The 18,506-nt window shown below is 41.8% G+C and overlaps 1 protein-coding gene across 7 annotated transcripts in view; it reads right to left on the reverse strand.

Moving 5' to 3' along the window:
* Positions 1 to 2,152: 2,152 nt before the first annotated feature.
* Positions 2,153 to 18,506, reverse strand: part of ubxn4 (UBX domain protein 4) — a 190,453-nt gene continuing 174,099 nt past the window's right edge. For 4 of the 7 annotated variants that reach the window (XM_077536296.1, XM_077536298.1, XM_077536297.1 and 1 more), the window contains exons 11-13: positions 5,804 to 5,935; positions 3,259 to 3,452; positions 2,153 to 2,561 (exon numbers count right to left, since the gene is read on the reverse strand). In XM_077536296.1, coding sequence (XP_077392422.1) covers positions 2,426 to 2,561; positions 3,259 to 3,452; positions 5,804 to 5,935 — 462 coding nt within the window. In that variant the 3' untranslated portion in view covers positions 2,153 to 2,425. Of the gene's footprint in view, positions 2,562 to 2,602; positions 2,770 to 3,258; positions 3,453 to 5,803; positions 5,936 to 18,506 lie in introns of those variants that run through there. The other 3 variants (XM_077536301.1, XM_077536300.1, XM_077536302.1) reach the window with 3 other exon arrangements.

Consider the following 18,506-nt stretch of genomic DNA (forward strand, 5'->3'; position numbering starts at 1 on the left):
CTGGTTTAAATTGAGAGATGCCAACCAGTTATTTTTGCATGAACTTGTCTACAAATTTATTTCTATTAAGGTTTCACTTTTTTGTTACGATTTACTATGAATTTATCCCAGGGTTTGAACTGTGATTTAATTTATAAATTATTCATTTGTTATTTTCACTCTAGAGCTTTTTTTTTTGAAAACCTCAACAAGATAAATTCACATGAGTGTCAAATTGTTAATGAGTATACATAAGAGAGAATATTACATGTCCACAACTGCCAAAATGTGATTGATTACATTCTTGATTAGATTAGGGGCTCCTCTCTAATTAGATTAGGGGGAATTCCCCTTAATTAGATTAGGAATGAATAGGGTCCATTCATTCTTAATTAGAGGCCCCCTTCCTAATTAGATTAGGGGGAATTCCCCCTAATTAATGAATGGAGCTCATTCATTCTTAATTAGATTAGGGGGCCCCCTTCCTGATTAGATGTATGACCCTTAATGAAGATTAATGATGTGTAGGTGATGTTCATACCTGTTTTTGCAGATATCATGGCTGACATGGGTTCAATTGCCTGCATGGTCAACTTCCGGATCCGGTGCACACCCCCTAGATCGAGTGAACTAATGATGAGATTGAATCACGTGATCGGAGTGGCTTGGTCTGGGGGGTGCTAAAAATGCCAGGGGAAAAAAGTATTTGTCAGTCCCATCTTGGTGAGGAGAAAAACATGCGCAAAAACGGCATGAAGATTGCATTTTAGAGGCTGGAGAACAAGAAGTCTAAAGTAAGATTAAACTGTGATAAGATGCTTTGTATTATGAAATTAATAAACATTTTAAAACAACAAAGCGAGCCCCCCCTCACTTGCTCTTCCAGGCTTCTTCCCCTTTCAGGTCTCTCTTCCACTGGCTTCTGCCCTCGTACCAAGCCCGCTCCCGGACTCTTTGTTCTAAAAACTTGCCAAAGACTTGCTGTGTCCACATCTCCCCAAACACGTGACCCCTTTTTTTCTCTCTACGACACGTTGCCACCAGACCAGGCACTCACCACCGCACGCCACACCGGAGCAGGTGTGCTCACCTTCAACGCTGACCCCCAAAGAGACTCTTTGCTTTGTTTTTCTTTTTTTGTTTGTTTTTCTTCCCTCTCGGTGACTGCCCGACGCCGAAGAGTTCCGCGGCCCTGTGGTTACCCTTGCATCATGCACCAAAGACTCCCGCGCACCCGCTGTGCGTCACAACCGCACAGCATCTCACCTGCTATTCACTGGCATCCCACAGCGGTACAAGCTCCTCCAATGGCTTGCCTTTGCTGGACGCAGGCACGCAGCGGACCCGAGTTCCATCTACCTGGGGTTGGACAGCCGAGACCCGATCGTCTTCTCGCACCCGGCCAGAGCGACCCAGTGAACCAACCACCCCGGAGAAAGATGTCGCCGACCAATCAGGAGCCGAGCTGCTCTAACCACGTCAACCTCCGAGCAGCGGCTTCCTTGCTCATATGAGTTCATATTTGTTTATGCTTTTTAATGATTAGTAATGGATATTTCTTAGTCATGAGTTGATCATTAGTTAATATTTGCTAGTTATGAGTTTATAATTCTCCAATAGTTGCAAATTATTAGTTCATCATAAGGTCAGATAATAGCTCATCATGACTTCATCTTTTGTTCATGCATTTACAAGTTATTAGCTTAGCTAACAATTTGTAAATGATTTATTCCTAATCTGTTTATATTTACAATTTATTAGTTCAACGTTGAGTTCTCATGACTTTATCTTCAATTAATGTATTACAAATTGTTAACTAACAATCGTTATTATAAAGTGTTACCATATTTTTCTATGCATCTTTAATGTATATGTCTTTTTTTTTCTTTTTTTTTTAATCTCCGCCGTATCGAAAATGGTATCGAGTATTTTCTTGGGTATCGATTTCGAATTTTCAATTTTACTATCGTGACAACCCTAATTTGTACTCATTTGAGAATTAGTGGAGGCTGCGCTGGAGCATGCATGATGTATGACGTATGCATGACGTAGAAAAAGCTTTAGAAAGACCTTTTTGAACTGCCCAAGGCACTTTTAATAATGAATGATATCCATTCATGTGAAAACACTGATCATGTTAATGATTTGGCACAATAATTAGGAAACAGATAAATATCAATATGCAACACTTTATTTCTATAAATCCCTGGCAGTGTTGACATTTTCAGATGATGACTTTTACATCATTCGTCGAAAATGACTCATCACTGGTGAGCTATTTTAAGAACAGACCCACGGGCCGCTCGTGGTCCTTGGCGGCTGGCTACCTGGTGCACCATGTTGGTGAACCCTGACCTCGAATGGCTGCATTCAATTATTCAGGTAGGATGGGATGATGGTGGTGGTGATAAGAGGAGCAGATAGAAAAAAAAATGCTTTTACAGAGCTACATTTGCTGGGTTGAGTTCCCATTCCAGGTGTTGTTGTCATCCTCACTGTCTTCTTGAGCCCTGAGCTGGCAGATTTTACCATCTTTCTTGAAATTCTTGGGACGGTTTGTCAAAGGCTTGGAAAGAGATTCTCTGAAAAGACACCGAAGAAAATACCATGATTTAAAGTGATGCAGCAACGACATAGCTGTGGGCAGGTTGGCTATCACCCAGAGATGGAAAATTCTTCCATCCATCCATCCATCCATCCATCCATTTTCTTCATCGCTTATTCCTCACAAGGGTCGTAGAGGTGCTGGAGCCTGACCCAGCTGGCTCCAGGCAGAAGGCGGGGTATACCCTAAATACAGACAAACAACCATCCACACTCACAATCACACTGAGGGACAATCCAGAGCACTCAATTAACCTACCATGCATGTCTTTGGAATGTGGGAGGATATATATATATATATATATATATATATATATATATATATATATATATATATATATATATATATATATATATATATATATATAAAATTTCCATTTATATTTATTTTTGTATTTATTTTTTAAATTTATTTTTATTTTCACTTTTCTTTATTTATTTATTTAGTCAGTTATTTATTTATTTAATTTTGGCAGTTTTGGTCCTCCATAAAGTCTGTGACCCAGTTATTGGTAATTCCAAAAACCCAATTGCAGCAATGCTGAATAATTTTCTCATCAATCCTCAACAAAATGGGCGGCCATCATTGACGGATTGACGGACCTTCCGTCAATATTGACAGAATGCCCACCTCTGATACACAGTATACAAAAAGAAGCAGAGACTGTCACTCACCGTTTCGTTTCATCAGAGCATGTTGCTGGGTTGATGTGGGACTCTGGAAAAGAGCTTCTTGATGTTTCTTGTGGTGGGGTTGGAAACATGAAGGAGCTGAGGAATCGCCATACACTGAGAAAAGGGGAGAAGAGTGTGCTCAAGACAGCCCATATTCCACCAGTGGATGGGACAATAGAAGCAGGCCTGCCACACTGTAAGGAGAGGATGGAATTTGTAAACAAACAAAAAAAAAAACACAAACACAGAATGGAAAAACAAGTATTCATACCACTTGAATACACTTTTCCACATGTTGCCACTTTACAATCCCAAACGTAACTCTGTTCTATTGTAATTTCAAATAATAGAGACCATGTTGCATTAAAAAAAAAAAAATCTTGAAAACTGTGGAACGCACAATATGCAGAACACCTGAGTCAATACTTTGAAGAAGCACCATGCAATTGCAGGTGAAAGTCATTTGGGGAATGGCTCCAAACTCTACCCCTAAAATTTGTGACAGTAAATTAGACTAATTGTCTAATATAAATTAATCTGGCAAAAGGGTTCTCATGAGTAAAAAAAAAAAAAATAATTCATATATTAAAATTTTACACTTAGTTCTCTTTAAAAGGACCATATTTCAAAAAATGACAAAGTTACAACAATTTTAAGATTGCCAGGTTGAGAGCCATAGTTTTGAGAAAAATGGGTTTGAAATTGTGGTCCTAGCATCTTTCAAACATCTATAGCAACAAGTACCTTAGGAAAAAGAGGGCCTTGCAGCGGCACGGCCGTCGCCGCTCGGGCCCTAATAATAATAATAATTTGAACACATTACAGCTGACATCAATCACATCACATCATTTGCAACATTGACATCCGAAAGAAGGGCTGACGGGTAGAAGCCGAAGCTTATTCGAGACCCGTCCCCATCAACCCATTACTATAACTCATCAGTCATATACATTATTTAGAATAGTCATTAAATTTTTAGCGTTATCCATCCCATACTATCCCAAGCACTGCTCGCTCAGTTCATCTTGAATGCCCTTGTGTAGATTGTGGCTAGTCCCAGTCATTTGGAACTGCTGTCGGTTCCCAGACGCCACCAGCAGGCCCACTTTTCACGCATGTTTTTAGACCCCAAAAAATGCAAATGTATGTGCTGAGGGTTTTTCCAGGTTCAATCTATTCCTCCTTTAAAGGAGCATAGCTTGAGCCTTGTGTTTCTCCCCTCATCCTTTCGTGGTTTCTTTCCTTTCAGGGTGCCTCAGAAGGTGCGTTTCCATTACCCTCAGTTTTGCGAAAAAGGCATGTTTCGCAAAAGTAAGCTGGTAATGGAAACACCGGATTTGCAAAAAAACTCAAATATCGCAAAAAAGTTTTTGCGCTCTAATGAGGTGGTTTTTGAGACGTATCGAAAAAGAAGTATTTCGCAAAAGTGCAATAGAAACACTTTTTGCGCATCAGTAGTCATGTGACACCCGCCCGGTCACGGAGGAAAGGAATGCAACGCATTGTTTATGTGCATTTTTATTCAACTTGCAATTACTATTTGTTTTGAGAATTATTAATTTCGGGTTTGTATTTTAGTTTTACATGCTGAAGTGATGATTTGTATCGGCTATTGCACGTCATGAGCACAAAAGAGAGAGAGGTGTAATTGAACGAGCCTCCTTTGAGAAGTTGAAGGAGAGGAGAGCTTGAAATCCTGTCCTGCCATGTCTGGTTAATTTAGCAGGGAGGACGCCAGAAAACAGAAACTTTTAACAATTTGTAACCCGCCTTTTACCCAGCCTCTGCATGGGAACGACAACATTTTAGGATTACAGGAAGTAGGAAGTAAGGGGCCACTCGCTTTCGTGTCGGAACTGCTTGCCGACTGCCGAGGGACACACACAACAACACCAACACTAAATTCCCAAAACATCCCGATGAGGAGTGAGTGATTTTAAAGTAATATAACTAGACCGGGCCTCCGTCTACCGTAAACATCATGAGGGCCTCCTACAGAACAACGAGGTCTCGCAAGACGGGACATTCCGAGAATTGCGCCTCAGAAGCGAAACGCTCTTCAATGGAAACACCGACAATTCGAAATTGTCCTTTATCGAAAAAGTACAATATCGCTTTTATTTTTGCAAAAAAGGGTAATGGAAACGCACCTAGTGGCGCATCGATGGGCTTTTCTGTATCCCTCTGTCTGCCATTTCATGTTTCTTGGACGTGTTATGCCAGTTAATTTAATTGCTCTGTTGCACGCATGCACAATGACAAATAAAGCATTAAAATGACCAGTACATTGTACTTGTAATACATGAAACCTGAAGCCGTTTTGTCGTCCTCTTAGAAGCCCTAAACCGACAGCCTGAGGGTAAAAGCTGAAACTCAATTTGGAGTGGAGAGTCACATTAATTATTATTTGTGGTTATAATGTGACAAAATGTGGAAAAATTCAATAAATATAAATAGTTTTGACACCATAAATAATTAAGTCCATGAAATGTTGCATTATGATGTGGGGCATTCAATTTCATTTCGATGGATAAAGTCTACTCACAGGTAAAAGTACAATGGATGAACTTGGAGCAAGTTCTAGCTCCATTAATGTTTTATTAAGGTCTTCACTGGTGAATTCCCTTCTCGGAAACATGGTGGCCATGGAAAAGTTGCCATAGCGGTCTCCAACTTCCTAAGAAAGAACCAATGAAAACAGAAAATATTTTTAGGCATACATTCAGTAATATGAGGAATGGCATAGAAAAGTTAGACAATTAATGGAGTATAATAACAGTGACAACCACTGGGAAGGCTGCATATGTAATTTCATTTTAAAATGTTTCCTCGTGCAGGATCTTTGTCAGAGATCACCAGTTATGTTAAGGAAACAGCAACAGCTTTTTGTTTTAAATAATAAGGGTGATGCAGTCGCACAAGAAAATTCTTCAGCGCATAATATAGGCAACCGAAACATCTCTTAGCAACCCCGGAAAGTTATTCTTCCCTACTTTTGGGATTTATTGGGAGAGGGTCCTTGAGGGATGCATATATAAAACATTTACATACGATGTTGAGACAGTATTGCAGCACCAAAGTCTGCATTTATGGTGTTTGAACCATTTTGACAGGTGACAGAAGAAATCACTGCCTGTGTGACATACGGATTTGGTGCGACTTGGTTGGTATGCTAAATTTTTGGTGTTGCCTGTGTGAATTTTTAATTTATTATATTTGACTGTCCTGAGGAAGGTGTTACCCCTCCATAGCCTGTAACAGCTTTGATGCCTTCCCACAACTGCCGGCTTGAGGCGTTAGTAAATTTGACTTCTATCTGCCCTCTCTACCTTAATTTGGAGGATTTTATGCCATTCCTCAAGGTTGTCCTGGCAGTACTGTTCATGTCCTCAGACCTGTATGCTGCGTCTCTGGCTCTCAGTAGCTATTGCACCTCATGTGTCATACAAGGTTTCATATTTGGGAACACACGCACCTGCACACCTGCTTCCAAGATGTTACATGGTCCACACAAAAGTTTATGTAATCCAGCACCGTTACAGTGAAAATTCATCCAGTGACCCACGTGTCAGCGTGCCCTGGTCCCGAAATACATTCCAATTTGTCAGCTATCACCATACAAACTGAAATGTATTTCGGGACCAGGGCACGCTGACACGTGGCTCACTGGATGAATTCACTGTAACGGTGCTGGATTACATAAACATTTGTGTGGACCATGTAACATATTGGAAGCAGGTGTGTGTGTGTGTGTGTGTGTTCCCAAATATGAAACCTTGTGTGACACATGAGGTGCAACAGCTACTGAGAGCCAGAGACGCAGCATACAGGTCTGGGGACTACACTACTGCCAGGAAGGCCTTGAGGAATGGCATAAAATCTGCCAAATTAAGGCAGAGAGGGCGGATAGAAGCCAAATTTAATAACGCCTCAAGCCCCCGGCAGGTGTGGGAAGGCATCAAGGCTGTAACAGGCTATGGAGGGGTAACACCTTCCTCAGGGGACCATTGTGCCAGCCTGGCCGAGGAACTAAATATTTTCTATGCCCGTTTTAAGAGACAATAGAGACCCAGTACTGTCTCCCCTCCCCTTGATTAACAACAGCCCAGTCCTGAGCATGCATGAAGTAAGACTCTGCCTGTGCAACATCAACCCAGGAAAGCAGCCGGAGTCGATGGAGTGCTGGGACGGAGGCTAAAAGACTGTGTGGATGAGCTAACAGAGGTCTTTACCACCATCTATAATATGTCATTGTCAACATCATGGCTTCCAGGCTGCTTCAAAGCAGGCCCATTATTCCTGTGCCCAAACAGCCAAATGTTACATGCTTAAATGTCGGCCAGGTGGCGCTTACTACTATACCAGCCAAATGACTGGAGAGGCTGGTCATCAAGTACATTAAGAAAACAGTACCACACACACTTGACCCATATCAGTTTGCATATAAGGAGAACAGATCAACTGAAGATGCCATAGCTATTGGACTTCATACAGTGTTAGAACACCTGCAAAGAAACACGCTAGGCTACTATTTGTCGACTTCAGTTCAGCTTTTAATACAATTCGGCCGACCAAACCCAAGCTACATCATATTGGATTAAACCCCACTGTATGTAATTGGGTTTTGGGCTTTCTAACTCGCCGCTCAAAGTTTGTTAGACTGGGTAAGCACACTTCTAGGCTAGGCATGGCAGGGGTGCTCTTAAATAAGTTTTAATTTTAACATAAACAAAGTGCAACACAAGATACAAAGTACCAAATAACGCTCAGAGTAAACTTACTAATTGAAAACTAAACAGGGAGGACGGACAGGCGTAGGAAACGAGGTGTGACAGGGACAAAGACTCGACCAGGACTGAGCGAAAGCAGGGAACTAAATACACACAGTAACGAGACAACAAGAGACACCTGGACAAGACAAAAGTGGCTTGGGGAGCTTATTGGATAACACAAGGGAACGGAAAAACGAGCACAGGAGGTGCACATGTTAAAACTTGACGAGACGTTGACAGAAAAGGAGACACAAGGAAAACATGACCAAAAACCCAAATCAAAACCCAGACCATAACACATGACTGCTGCGCCACCCTCCCCCTCTAACCTTATTGTTAAATTTGCAGATGACACCACAACTCAACTCAACTTTATTTATAAAGCGCTTTAATAGGCATTGCTGAATACAAAGTGCTTTACATGAAACATAAATCGGTTGCGCAGTAAAGAATAAGGTAACAAAACAAGAACAAACCAAACATTTTGAAGTGCGTATACAAGGTTTTTTTTTTTTTTTTTTTACAAGTAAATAAATTTTACATCAGGAAATTAATAAGTAGGCGAGGGAATGAATGAATGAATAAATAAATAAATAAACTCCAGCTGCGAGCAGCTATAAAGGGCCCTCGCAACCCGGGCCACCTTGGGGTACTTGCACGTCGGGGTACTGGCACGTTGGGGTACGGTCAAATAGGACAAGGACCATCTAAAATGTTTTTGACAAGCCTTGTGTATGCAAAGTTTTATCAAAGGCACACATGTATAGACCAAAAAAAACAAAACAGTACTTTACTTGGCAAACATTGCATCGCTATGGCAACAGCGTGCGACAAATTAAACAACTTTCGATAACTTTGCATCTTAAACATGTTAAGATGAAACACATCAAGTTTGAAGACGGTCGGATGAATTTTGTAGGAGGAGTTCGTTAAAATGACCCCTAAAAAAGGCCACAAAAAATGGCTACAAATCCCGACGTAAATCAAAATGGCGGACTTCCTGTTTGGTTTAGCAGATGGTTCCAAGAGACTTTTTTGTACATCGTGGGCTCTTATTTATGCCTCCAAATTATCATAGCGCTAGGTGAAACGCACAACCGGGAATGCTTCGTTAAAGAGGAGTTTTTTAGCTCAAAATGTGATGCCCGGCCCCTGCGGTACTTCCTGTTGGGTTTAGCACATGGCACCAAGAGACTTTTTTTGTACATCGTGGGCTGTTACATATGTCTGCAAATTTTCGTAGCTCTAGCTGCTTCGTCCAACTGGGAATGCTTCATTAAGAAGGATTTTTTTCCTTTGCAAAAAGTGCATGCCACGACAACAGCGTGCGACGAAATAAAAAACTTTCAATAACTTTTCATCTTCAATATCTTAAGATGAATCACACCAAGTTTGAAGATGATCAGAAAAACTCTGTAGGAGGAGTTCACTATAATAAGACCCCTATGAAATGGCCAAAAAAAATGGCAACACATTCCAAAGTAAATCAAAATGGCGGACGTCCTGTTAGGTTTAGCATATGGTTCAAAAAGAGTTTTTTGTACCTCCAGGGCTGTTACATACCTCTTCAAATTTTGGTAAGTCTAGGTGAAACGTACAGCCAGGCATGCTTTGTTAAAGAGGAGTTTTTTAGCTCAAAATGTGATGCCCGGCCCCTGGGGGACTTCCTTTTGGGTTTAGCACAGGTCACCAAGAGACGTTTTTGTACATCTTGGGGTGTTACATATGTCTACAAATTTTGGAAGAGGAACTACATTTCCCATCGCGAGATGCTGTGACTATCGCGTGACCGGTAGCGAGACTGGGAAAATCTAACATGGCGGCGCTCTGCTGCTAAAATAGAATTAGCTTTATATTTCTAATTAAACCCGAATTTAATGATTAGATAAATTCGATTTTTTTCTTTTCTAAGAAAGATCGGAAATATTATCCAGTGTGGACGACCTCGAACGTTTTATTGACGATCATTTTTATAGCTGCGCGATGGATGAGCCGGCGGCCAGTCGGGATAATCCTTCGAAAAAAAAAAGGAAAAATGACTCGTCAACAGACACGGACGATTTAGCAACCGCCGACGTATCGGTGAGTATGCTGGATTCCATAAATAAAAAACTTGACGTCCTCTGTCTTATCCGCGAGGACGTCAAAGAATTAAAGGCAAGTTTGGAATTCGTTAGCCAACAGGTAAGCGATCTCCAATGCGATAACTCCGAGCTACGCTCCTCTCTCGTCGCTGTCACAGCCGAGTTGGAGACGATTAAAAAGGAAAATAAAATGCTAAAGGAAACGGTCTTAGATGTTCAATCCCGTAGTATGCGGGAAAATCTAATATTCTCAGGTATATCCGAAAATTCTCCAGATAATCCAGAGGGTGAGATAAAAAAATTCATGACATCATCGCTAAAGATCCCACAGGAGACGGTAAATAATATCTCTTTTCACCGTGTACACCGGCTCGGAGCTCGTAAGGGCAATAAGCCCCGTCCTATTATTGCTAAGTTCGAACATTTTAAACATAAAGAATTGGTAAAAAGTAAAGGACGGGAGCTCAAAGGGACATCTTTCGGGATGAATGATCAATTCCCAAGAGAGATAAACGAGCGGCGAAAAGTACTGTTTCCTATCATGAAACAAAATAGACAGGAGGGTAAACGGACTTCGATGGTCGTTGATAAATTATATATCGACGGCCAGCTATTCCGAAACCCAACCTCGACCCCTTGGCTGTTCTAACTGACAATTGGTAGAGCCGAGCATTGTGTGATTATTTGACGTAGGTATATGTATATGTATGTGTATGTATATGTGTATATATGTATATATATGTATATGTATATGTATGTATATGTATGGATAATGGGTTACGAAATAGAATATGAATTTATATTATGCATAGGCTATAAAGTAATAATAATAATAATAATAATAATATAGAAATATATTCTTAAAAAAATAAATTAATAATAATAATAATAATCTCGCTTAGGTCACCATTTACTGGTGTATTGTTATGTTGAATCCCCCACAGATTTCCTTCACACTCACTTCCCCCCACGTTTCTTCACTATTATACTTATCTACTTGCTATCTCTCTCTTTATATAAATTATATAAATTGCCTAATTACTCTTTTGCTATCCTACAATATGTTAATATTAATAAGCAGCTTATATAGATGTATACATAAGACTGAGTCTATATTGCTTGTATGCAGAAATTAGCTCTGGTCTCCTGGAATGTGTGTGGCGCTCGCTCCCAGGCAAAAAGAATAAAAATTTTAGACCATCTCTCAAAATTTAAGGCAGATATTTGTCTCCTACAAGAAACCCACTTACAAAAATCAGAAGAAAAATTATTTATAGATAAAAATTTTAGTCAAGTTTACTCTGCCTCCTATAATAGTAGACAAAGAGGTGTCTCTATACTTATACATAAGAATTTATTCTTTACTCTAAATAATATAGTAACAGATTTAGAGGGCCGATATATTATTATCCAGGTAACTATATTTAATAAAGTATATACAATTGGTAATTTATATGCCCCAAATAATGATGACCCTGATTTTTTCCATGAATTTTTCTCTCGGTTACTCGATTTAGCAACAAATTCTACTATTATTATTGGAGGTGATTTTAACACGGTCTTGAACCCGTTAATAGATCGTTCTAATAATACGATATATACAAGGCGATTACGATCCGCTAAAGTAATAGATGAGTATATGGAGGATTTTGGCCTCAGCGATGGCTGGAGACTTCAAAACCCAACTAAGAAGGAATTTACTTTCTTCTCTGCTGTGCACCGATCATTCTCAAGAATTGATTTTTTCCTTACAAATAATTCTATTGTTGATAAAACTGCTATAAAAATACATTCTATAATTATAAGTGATCATGCACCAGTCTCCCTCACTCTACAAATTGACTCTACCTTTAAACCTCCCCCGATATGGCGTTTTAACATCTCATTACTGAAAGACGTAGAGTTTGATAAAATTATTAGAAGGGAGTGGGCAGATTTTTTGGAAATAAATGACTCTCCAAATATATCTCCATCTCTTCTCTGGGAAGCAGGGAAAGCGGTAATTAGAGGGAAAATTATATCATATTCAACTTATAAAAAGAAACAGGATCAAAAATTAGAAAAATACCTGGAAGATAAAATTAAACAACTAACGGATGAATATGTATTAAACCCAAATAATCAAATATGGATAGAACTACAGAATATAAAAATACAGTTAGATAACATGTTATCTAAAAAGACAGAGTTTATAATACAACAGTTGAGATATAATAATTTTGAACATAATAATAAATCAGGTAAATTCCTGGCAAATCAACTTCAACGGAATCGGGAAAAATCTCTTATAACGGCTATTAAAGATATAAATGGTGAATGCACACAATCACCAGAAGAAATTAACCATATTTTTTATAACTATTATCGAAATCTATACACAGAAATTAATAGACCTAACCCTGAATATATTGAGGAATTCCTAAACAGCTTAAATATACCTCAGTTATCTATTGAACATAAAGATATTCTCGATACCCCGCTTACTATAGATGAGTTGTATCGTGCTTTAGACAGTATGCCTAATGGCAGAGCACCTGGTCCAGACGGCTTTCCGGCTATATTTTTTAAACATTTCTGGTTAATGTTTGCTCCATTATTTCTAAGAGTAGTAACTGAAATTAAAAGTAAAGGTGATATACGTCAAGATATGAATATAGCAGCAATTAAACTTTTATTAAAGCCAGAAAAAGACCCTACCCTCCCGTCAAGTTACCGACCGATATCACTAATTAATACCGATATTAAAATTATCGCTAAGGCCTTGGCATCTCGATTAGAGACGGTAATCTCGACAATTATTCATAGTGATCAAACAGGTTTTATTAAAGGTCGTCATTCTACTAATAATATTAGGAGACTCTTTAACTTGATTAGTATGTCACAGCGGCATGATAAAAAGGCAGTTGTTATTTCGCTGGATGCAGAAAAAGCATTCGATAAAGTTAACTGGTCCTTCCTCTTTGCTGTCTTAAATAAATTCGGCTTCGGGGAGTCATTCATTCAATGGGTCTCAATATTATATGATTCTCCTAAAGCTACAGTTACTACTAATGGGATTACATCACAGAGTTTTACTTTACAAAGGGGAACAAGACAAGGGTGCCCAATTTCTCCTTTATTATTTGCTATATTTATTGAGCCGCTTGCATTAGCTATACGTCAGGATAGACGGATCCAAGGAATCCACTCCGGGACAATAGAACATAAAATTAATCTATATGCCGATGATATATTACTCTATTTAGAAGAACCTGCTATTTCGCTAGGGGAAGCATTTAAATTAATAACTAAATTCTCTCACTTATCAGATTACTCTATTAACTGGACAAAATCAACATTATTACCTATTACAGAAAATTCATGGAATCCTACAAGTCAGGATCCACACTACTCCTTTCCTACAGGTAATTTAAAATACTTAGGTGTTAAAATTTCACCTAAGTTAACTGAATTAACTTCTTTAAATTTTTCACCATTATTGGATAGTATCCGTAGTGACCTGGAACGCTGGAATAATCTTCCGATCTCTTTAATAGGACGGATAGCTACTATAAAAATGAAAGTTTTACCAAAGATTAATTATTTATTTTCAATGATTCCATTTAAACCTACGTCTAACTGGTTCCAATCGCTGGACTCTGCTATCATAAAATTCTATTGGAATAAAAAAAAAGCCAAAATTAGTCTATCTACTCTTCAGGAAAGTAAATCTAAAGGAGGTTTAGAGGCACCAAACTTTATGTACTATTATCTAGCTAATCAACTACAATATCTTGTGCTATGGACACAACCCAACAGAGATACTAACTGTTGGTTGGAATTGGAGCAGAAGGATTGTAATAATCTTAGACTGTCAGATTTACTCTTTATTACAAAATCAATAAGACGACATAATTGTTTTAAAAACCCAATGATAGCCGCCACCCTGACTGCCTGGTGGAAGGCATTAGAAATTACAAACTCCCAATTGGCGCCCTGTGGGCTCTCTCCCATTTGGCATAACCCCGACTTTCAACTTAATAATCAGTCGTTCCATTTAAGCCTATGGGAGCAGAAAGGAATTACACACCTTCATCATCTTTTCTCAGATAATAAGTTTATATCATATACAAACTTGGTCCAGAAATATGAAATAAAAAAGGGAAATTTCTTACATTATCTGCAAGTTAAAAATATGGTTAAGAAACAAATCCCAACACTTCAAGATACGCTCCAACTGCCTGTCTTAGCTAAAGATATTATAAAGCTTTCTCCAACAACAATAAAGAAAATATCAAAAATATATAAGTTATTTTTATACACAAATAAAACGTATTTACCGACTTTAAAATGGGAAAAAGACTTGTCTATAGTTCCGGAACCAGACTTTTGGACCCAAATCTGTGAAAATGTATTTAAAATGACCAAACAGACAAATTTGCAACTTATCCAATATAAGATACTTCATAGAACATATATTACACAATATATGATGAAAAAAATGGGACTCTCTGACTCCGACATTTGTCTCCAGTGCTCACAAAACACTGCCGATACTTATCTTCATGCTTTATGGTCATGTACTCCAGTGCTGCATTTCTGGACTAAAATCTTGGAAAAGCTCGCTGATATATTAAACTGTAGGCTTCCTTTATCTCCAAGACTGTGTTTACTAGGTGACTTAACAATAACTGAGCGACCATGTAAACAATCTCAATCTATATTTATAGCCCTTACTATTGCTAAAAAAATAATCCTTGTCAATTGGAAAAATAAACAATCTCTAAATATCGACCACTGGTTAAACTTACTAATAAATTATATCTCAATGGAAAAAATCTCTGCCTTAAATAAAAATCAAGTATCAAGATTTAAACAAATATGGTCTATGTACATAGAATATTTTAATCTCAATTTGGCAACTTAATCCTGCCAAGATTCTGCCTGTTAACGAGAGCCACCACATCGTTACAACTTCTGTTTTCGCTGCTCCTGTATTTGGTATTTTGTATCTGATTGTTTTTATTTTTATATAGTCAGGAACCTAGTTGCTGCTAGTGGGCTCGAGCATACCACACTATACGACACTATACTCAATAACTCCTTAAGATCTATTTCTAGTGGGCACTAAGCATCAACACTTGGTGTTACTGCATGCTAATTAGTCAATTTTCTTGACGCCGTCCCCTGTGGTCGGGCGGGGGTGGTTCTGCCCCCCCCCCCCCCCCCCCCCCCGTTGTCTGCTCGGTGGCGGTTGCGTCTTGGCCGCTCCCTGGGCCCCCTGTGGGGTGCGGTGTTGGGGTGCTTCCCCTGGTGCCCGGGGCGGTGCCGTCCCGGCGCGGTCCGCTGCTCCGTGCCCGGCGGCGCGGTTCGGGGTGGGTGGGCCTCCGGTGTGCCCCGTGGTTCCCTCTCCCCTCCCCCTTCCTCCCCCCCGTCGCCTCTCCCTCCTCGCCTCCTCCCGCCCATCCTCCTCTGCCTCCCGGTCCCTTTTCCCTTGTCGCCCTCCCTCCTCCTCTCCCCCCCCGCCTCCTGCCCTGCAGCCGCCCTTTCGCCTTCTTGTCGTCTTCTCCCCGCTTCCCCCGCCCCCCCCCCCCCCTTCCCTGTCTGCCCTGCGGCCCCTCCCCCTCCCTCTCCCTGGGCCTGGGGCTCCCTCCCCGGCCCGGGCGTCGGGCTCCGGGGGCCGGGCGAGGGTTTGGGGCCTGCCCCGCTCCGGTATAACTCCTGGTGCCCCGGGCGGGCCCCGGTGGCTGGTGGGCTGTCCGGTAGCCCTGCTGCGCTGGCTGTCCGCCCATTGTGGTGCCGGGTGGATGAGGTGGGGGGCGGCGGGGGGTGGGGGTGCTGGGGGGCGGGCGTGCCACCTACACCCGCCGGGTTGGGTGAGGCCCCGCTGGTCGCTCCTCTTACTCACTTCACTAGCTTGCACTATACACTTTGTAAATATACACATAGGGCACACAACACATTTCTTGGTGGGGTGGGGAAGGGTGGAAACACCGTCTTCACCCTTCAACTCCCCTCCAATTTTAATGCACCTCACGTCCAAGGGGAGGGGTGAGTTGGGGCGGGGAGCCATCAGAGGGGATGGACTGCAGTGCCTGGCAGCGCTGTGGTCCCCCCCATTTGTGTCCCTGCCCCACCACTTTGTCCCTCCATTCCCTTTTTTAATGCACCACACATATACATATTCATTTTTTGGGGGGGGATACGGGTGTGTCGGAGTAGGGGAAATTTTTTCCCTCTGCTCCGACTCACCTGCTCCCAATTTTAATGCACCACACGCACACACTTGTATATACACTGGGTGGGGCCACATTCACGGTGTAAGGGTAGAGCTCGCCAGTCGGCGAGCTGGCGGACTCAGTAACAGGGTTAGGTGTCACTTGTACTCTGGCGTGACGACCGGGGCCTCTCCCCACCGGGCTCGGTGTTCTGGTGTCCCGCCTTCTCCCCTGGTGCTTCCTCCTCTGCTTCCCCCCTCCCGCCGCGGTGCAAATCTCGCGCGGCTGGAGGTGGGGTGGGCACATCTTCCCTCTCTGCGCTGCTGCCCGGTGCCGGTTTCCGGGGGGGGGGGGGGGGGTTCTCGCGGGGGGCCGGGTTCGCGGGGGGGGGGGTGGCGGCCGTCGGGGGGGGGCGGCTTGTTTGGGGGGGGGGTGGAGGTATGGGTGGGTGGGGGGTTGGGTGCTGGGGGTCGGGGTGTGTTCGGGGGTTTGGGGGTCGGGGGTGGTGGGGCCTGGGTCGTGGTGGATGGCGGGTTTGGGTGGGGTGCGGGGGGGTCGTGGGGGGATGGGGGCTGGGGACCGGTGGGGCGCTGTGGGGGCCCGCTGGGCCTCGTTCTGCGGCCTTGGGCTCGGGGGTGTGGGCCGGGGCTGGGGCGGGGGTGTTCCGGGTATCTGGGTCGGCTCGCTGACCGGTGTCCGCTCGGGTGGCTTGGGGGTGGCCTTGGTGCTGCCGCGGCCTGGGGATTCCGGGGGGGGTGGGGGGGGGGGGGGGGGTGCTCGCTTTGCTGGACCGCGGTTGACGGCTTCTCTCTTTGGTGGTGGTCCTTATGCATGCCAGATCCGTCGCACCAGCATCTACTGAAACTCAACAGAAGTACCCTCTCCCTCCCACAGCCCCTTGAATCAGTTGGTGCTGGTGTCTGTGGTTCTCACTTTTCTTTATCTATCCTTCCCTCCTTCCTCTCTTTAGTTTTTCCTCTGGTCACTTGAGATCTTAATTTATTAGAAGTATGAGGTTTCTGGGGTTGGCATAAGACTCCGGTTTTGTAACCACGCAGGAGGGGTCTTGTTGGTGCTGGACTTCACTTTGATGGATTGGATGTACTGGCTTCTATTGATCTCACTCTGCCTTATCGATCCTTCCCTCCTTCCTCTCTTTAGTTTTTCCTCTGGGCTCTTGAGATCTCGCTAAATTTGCTGGAATTTAGAGGCTTCCGGGGTTGGCGTAAGACTTTGATTTTGTAATCATGGGGAAGGCAGGAAGTGTTTGGTCGGTGCTGGATGTCACTTTGATTTACCTTTCTTTTCTCTTTATTTCTTTTTTTTCTGACCTTTTCTCTGGTCTCCTGACCATTTAAATCTCACGACTCTGGCAAGATTCTGAAGTACCTGGTTAAGGCGAAGGGTAATGGGATATTTATAAGGTTTTAGGTGAATGAATGAGTATAAATTTATACGTATTTGCACGCACGCACGCAAACGCACGCAAACGCACACACGCAAACGCACGCACGCACGCAAACGCACGCACGCAAACGCACGCACACATACACACACACAAAAAAAAAAAAAAAAAAAAAAAAAAAAAAAAAAAAAAAAGGAAAAGAGCAATGATGACAAGACGTTGAATCGGTAAGACTACCGAATGAACAATTCTGAGCTCTTCAAAAAAAGAAAAAAAAAAAAAAAAAAAAAAAAAAAAAAAAAAAAAAAAAAAAAAAAAAAAAATATGTCTACAAATTTTCGTAGCTCTAGCTGCTTCGTACAACTGGGAATGCTTCTTTAAGAAGATTTTTTTTTCCTTTGCAAACAGTGCATGCCACGACAACAGCGTTGGACGAAATAAAAAGCTTTCAATAACTTTTCATCTTCAACATCTTAAAATGAATCACACCAAGTTTGAAGATGATCGGATAAACACTGTAGGAGGAGTTCGTTAAAATAAGACCCCTATGAAATGGCCAAAAAAATGGCAACACGTTCCAAAGTAAATCAAAATGGTGGAGTTCCTGTTAGGTTTAGCATATGGTTCAAAGAGTTTTTTGTAGGTCATAGTCTGTTACATATGTGTACCAATTTCCGTAGCTCTAGATTAAACGTACAACCGGCAATGCTTCGTTAAGTAAGAATTTTTAAACTCTAAATTTGATGCCGCCGTCATATAGTATGTCAAAAACTTTAGATTTTTTACCATG

The sequence above is a fragment of the Festucalex cinctus genome, chromosome 11, assembly GCF_051991245.1.
Source record: "Festucalex cinctus isolate MCC-2025b chromosome 11, RoL_Fcin_1.0, whole genome shotgun sequence".
Classification (NCBI taxonomy): Eukaryota; Metazoa; Chordata; class Actinopteri; order Syngnathiformes; family Syngnathidae; genus Festucalex; species Festucalex cinctus.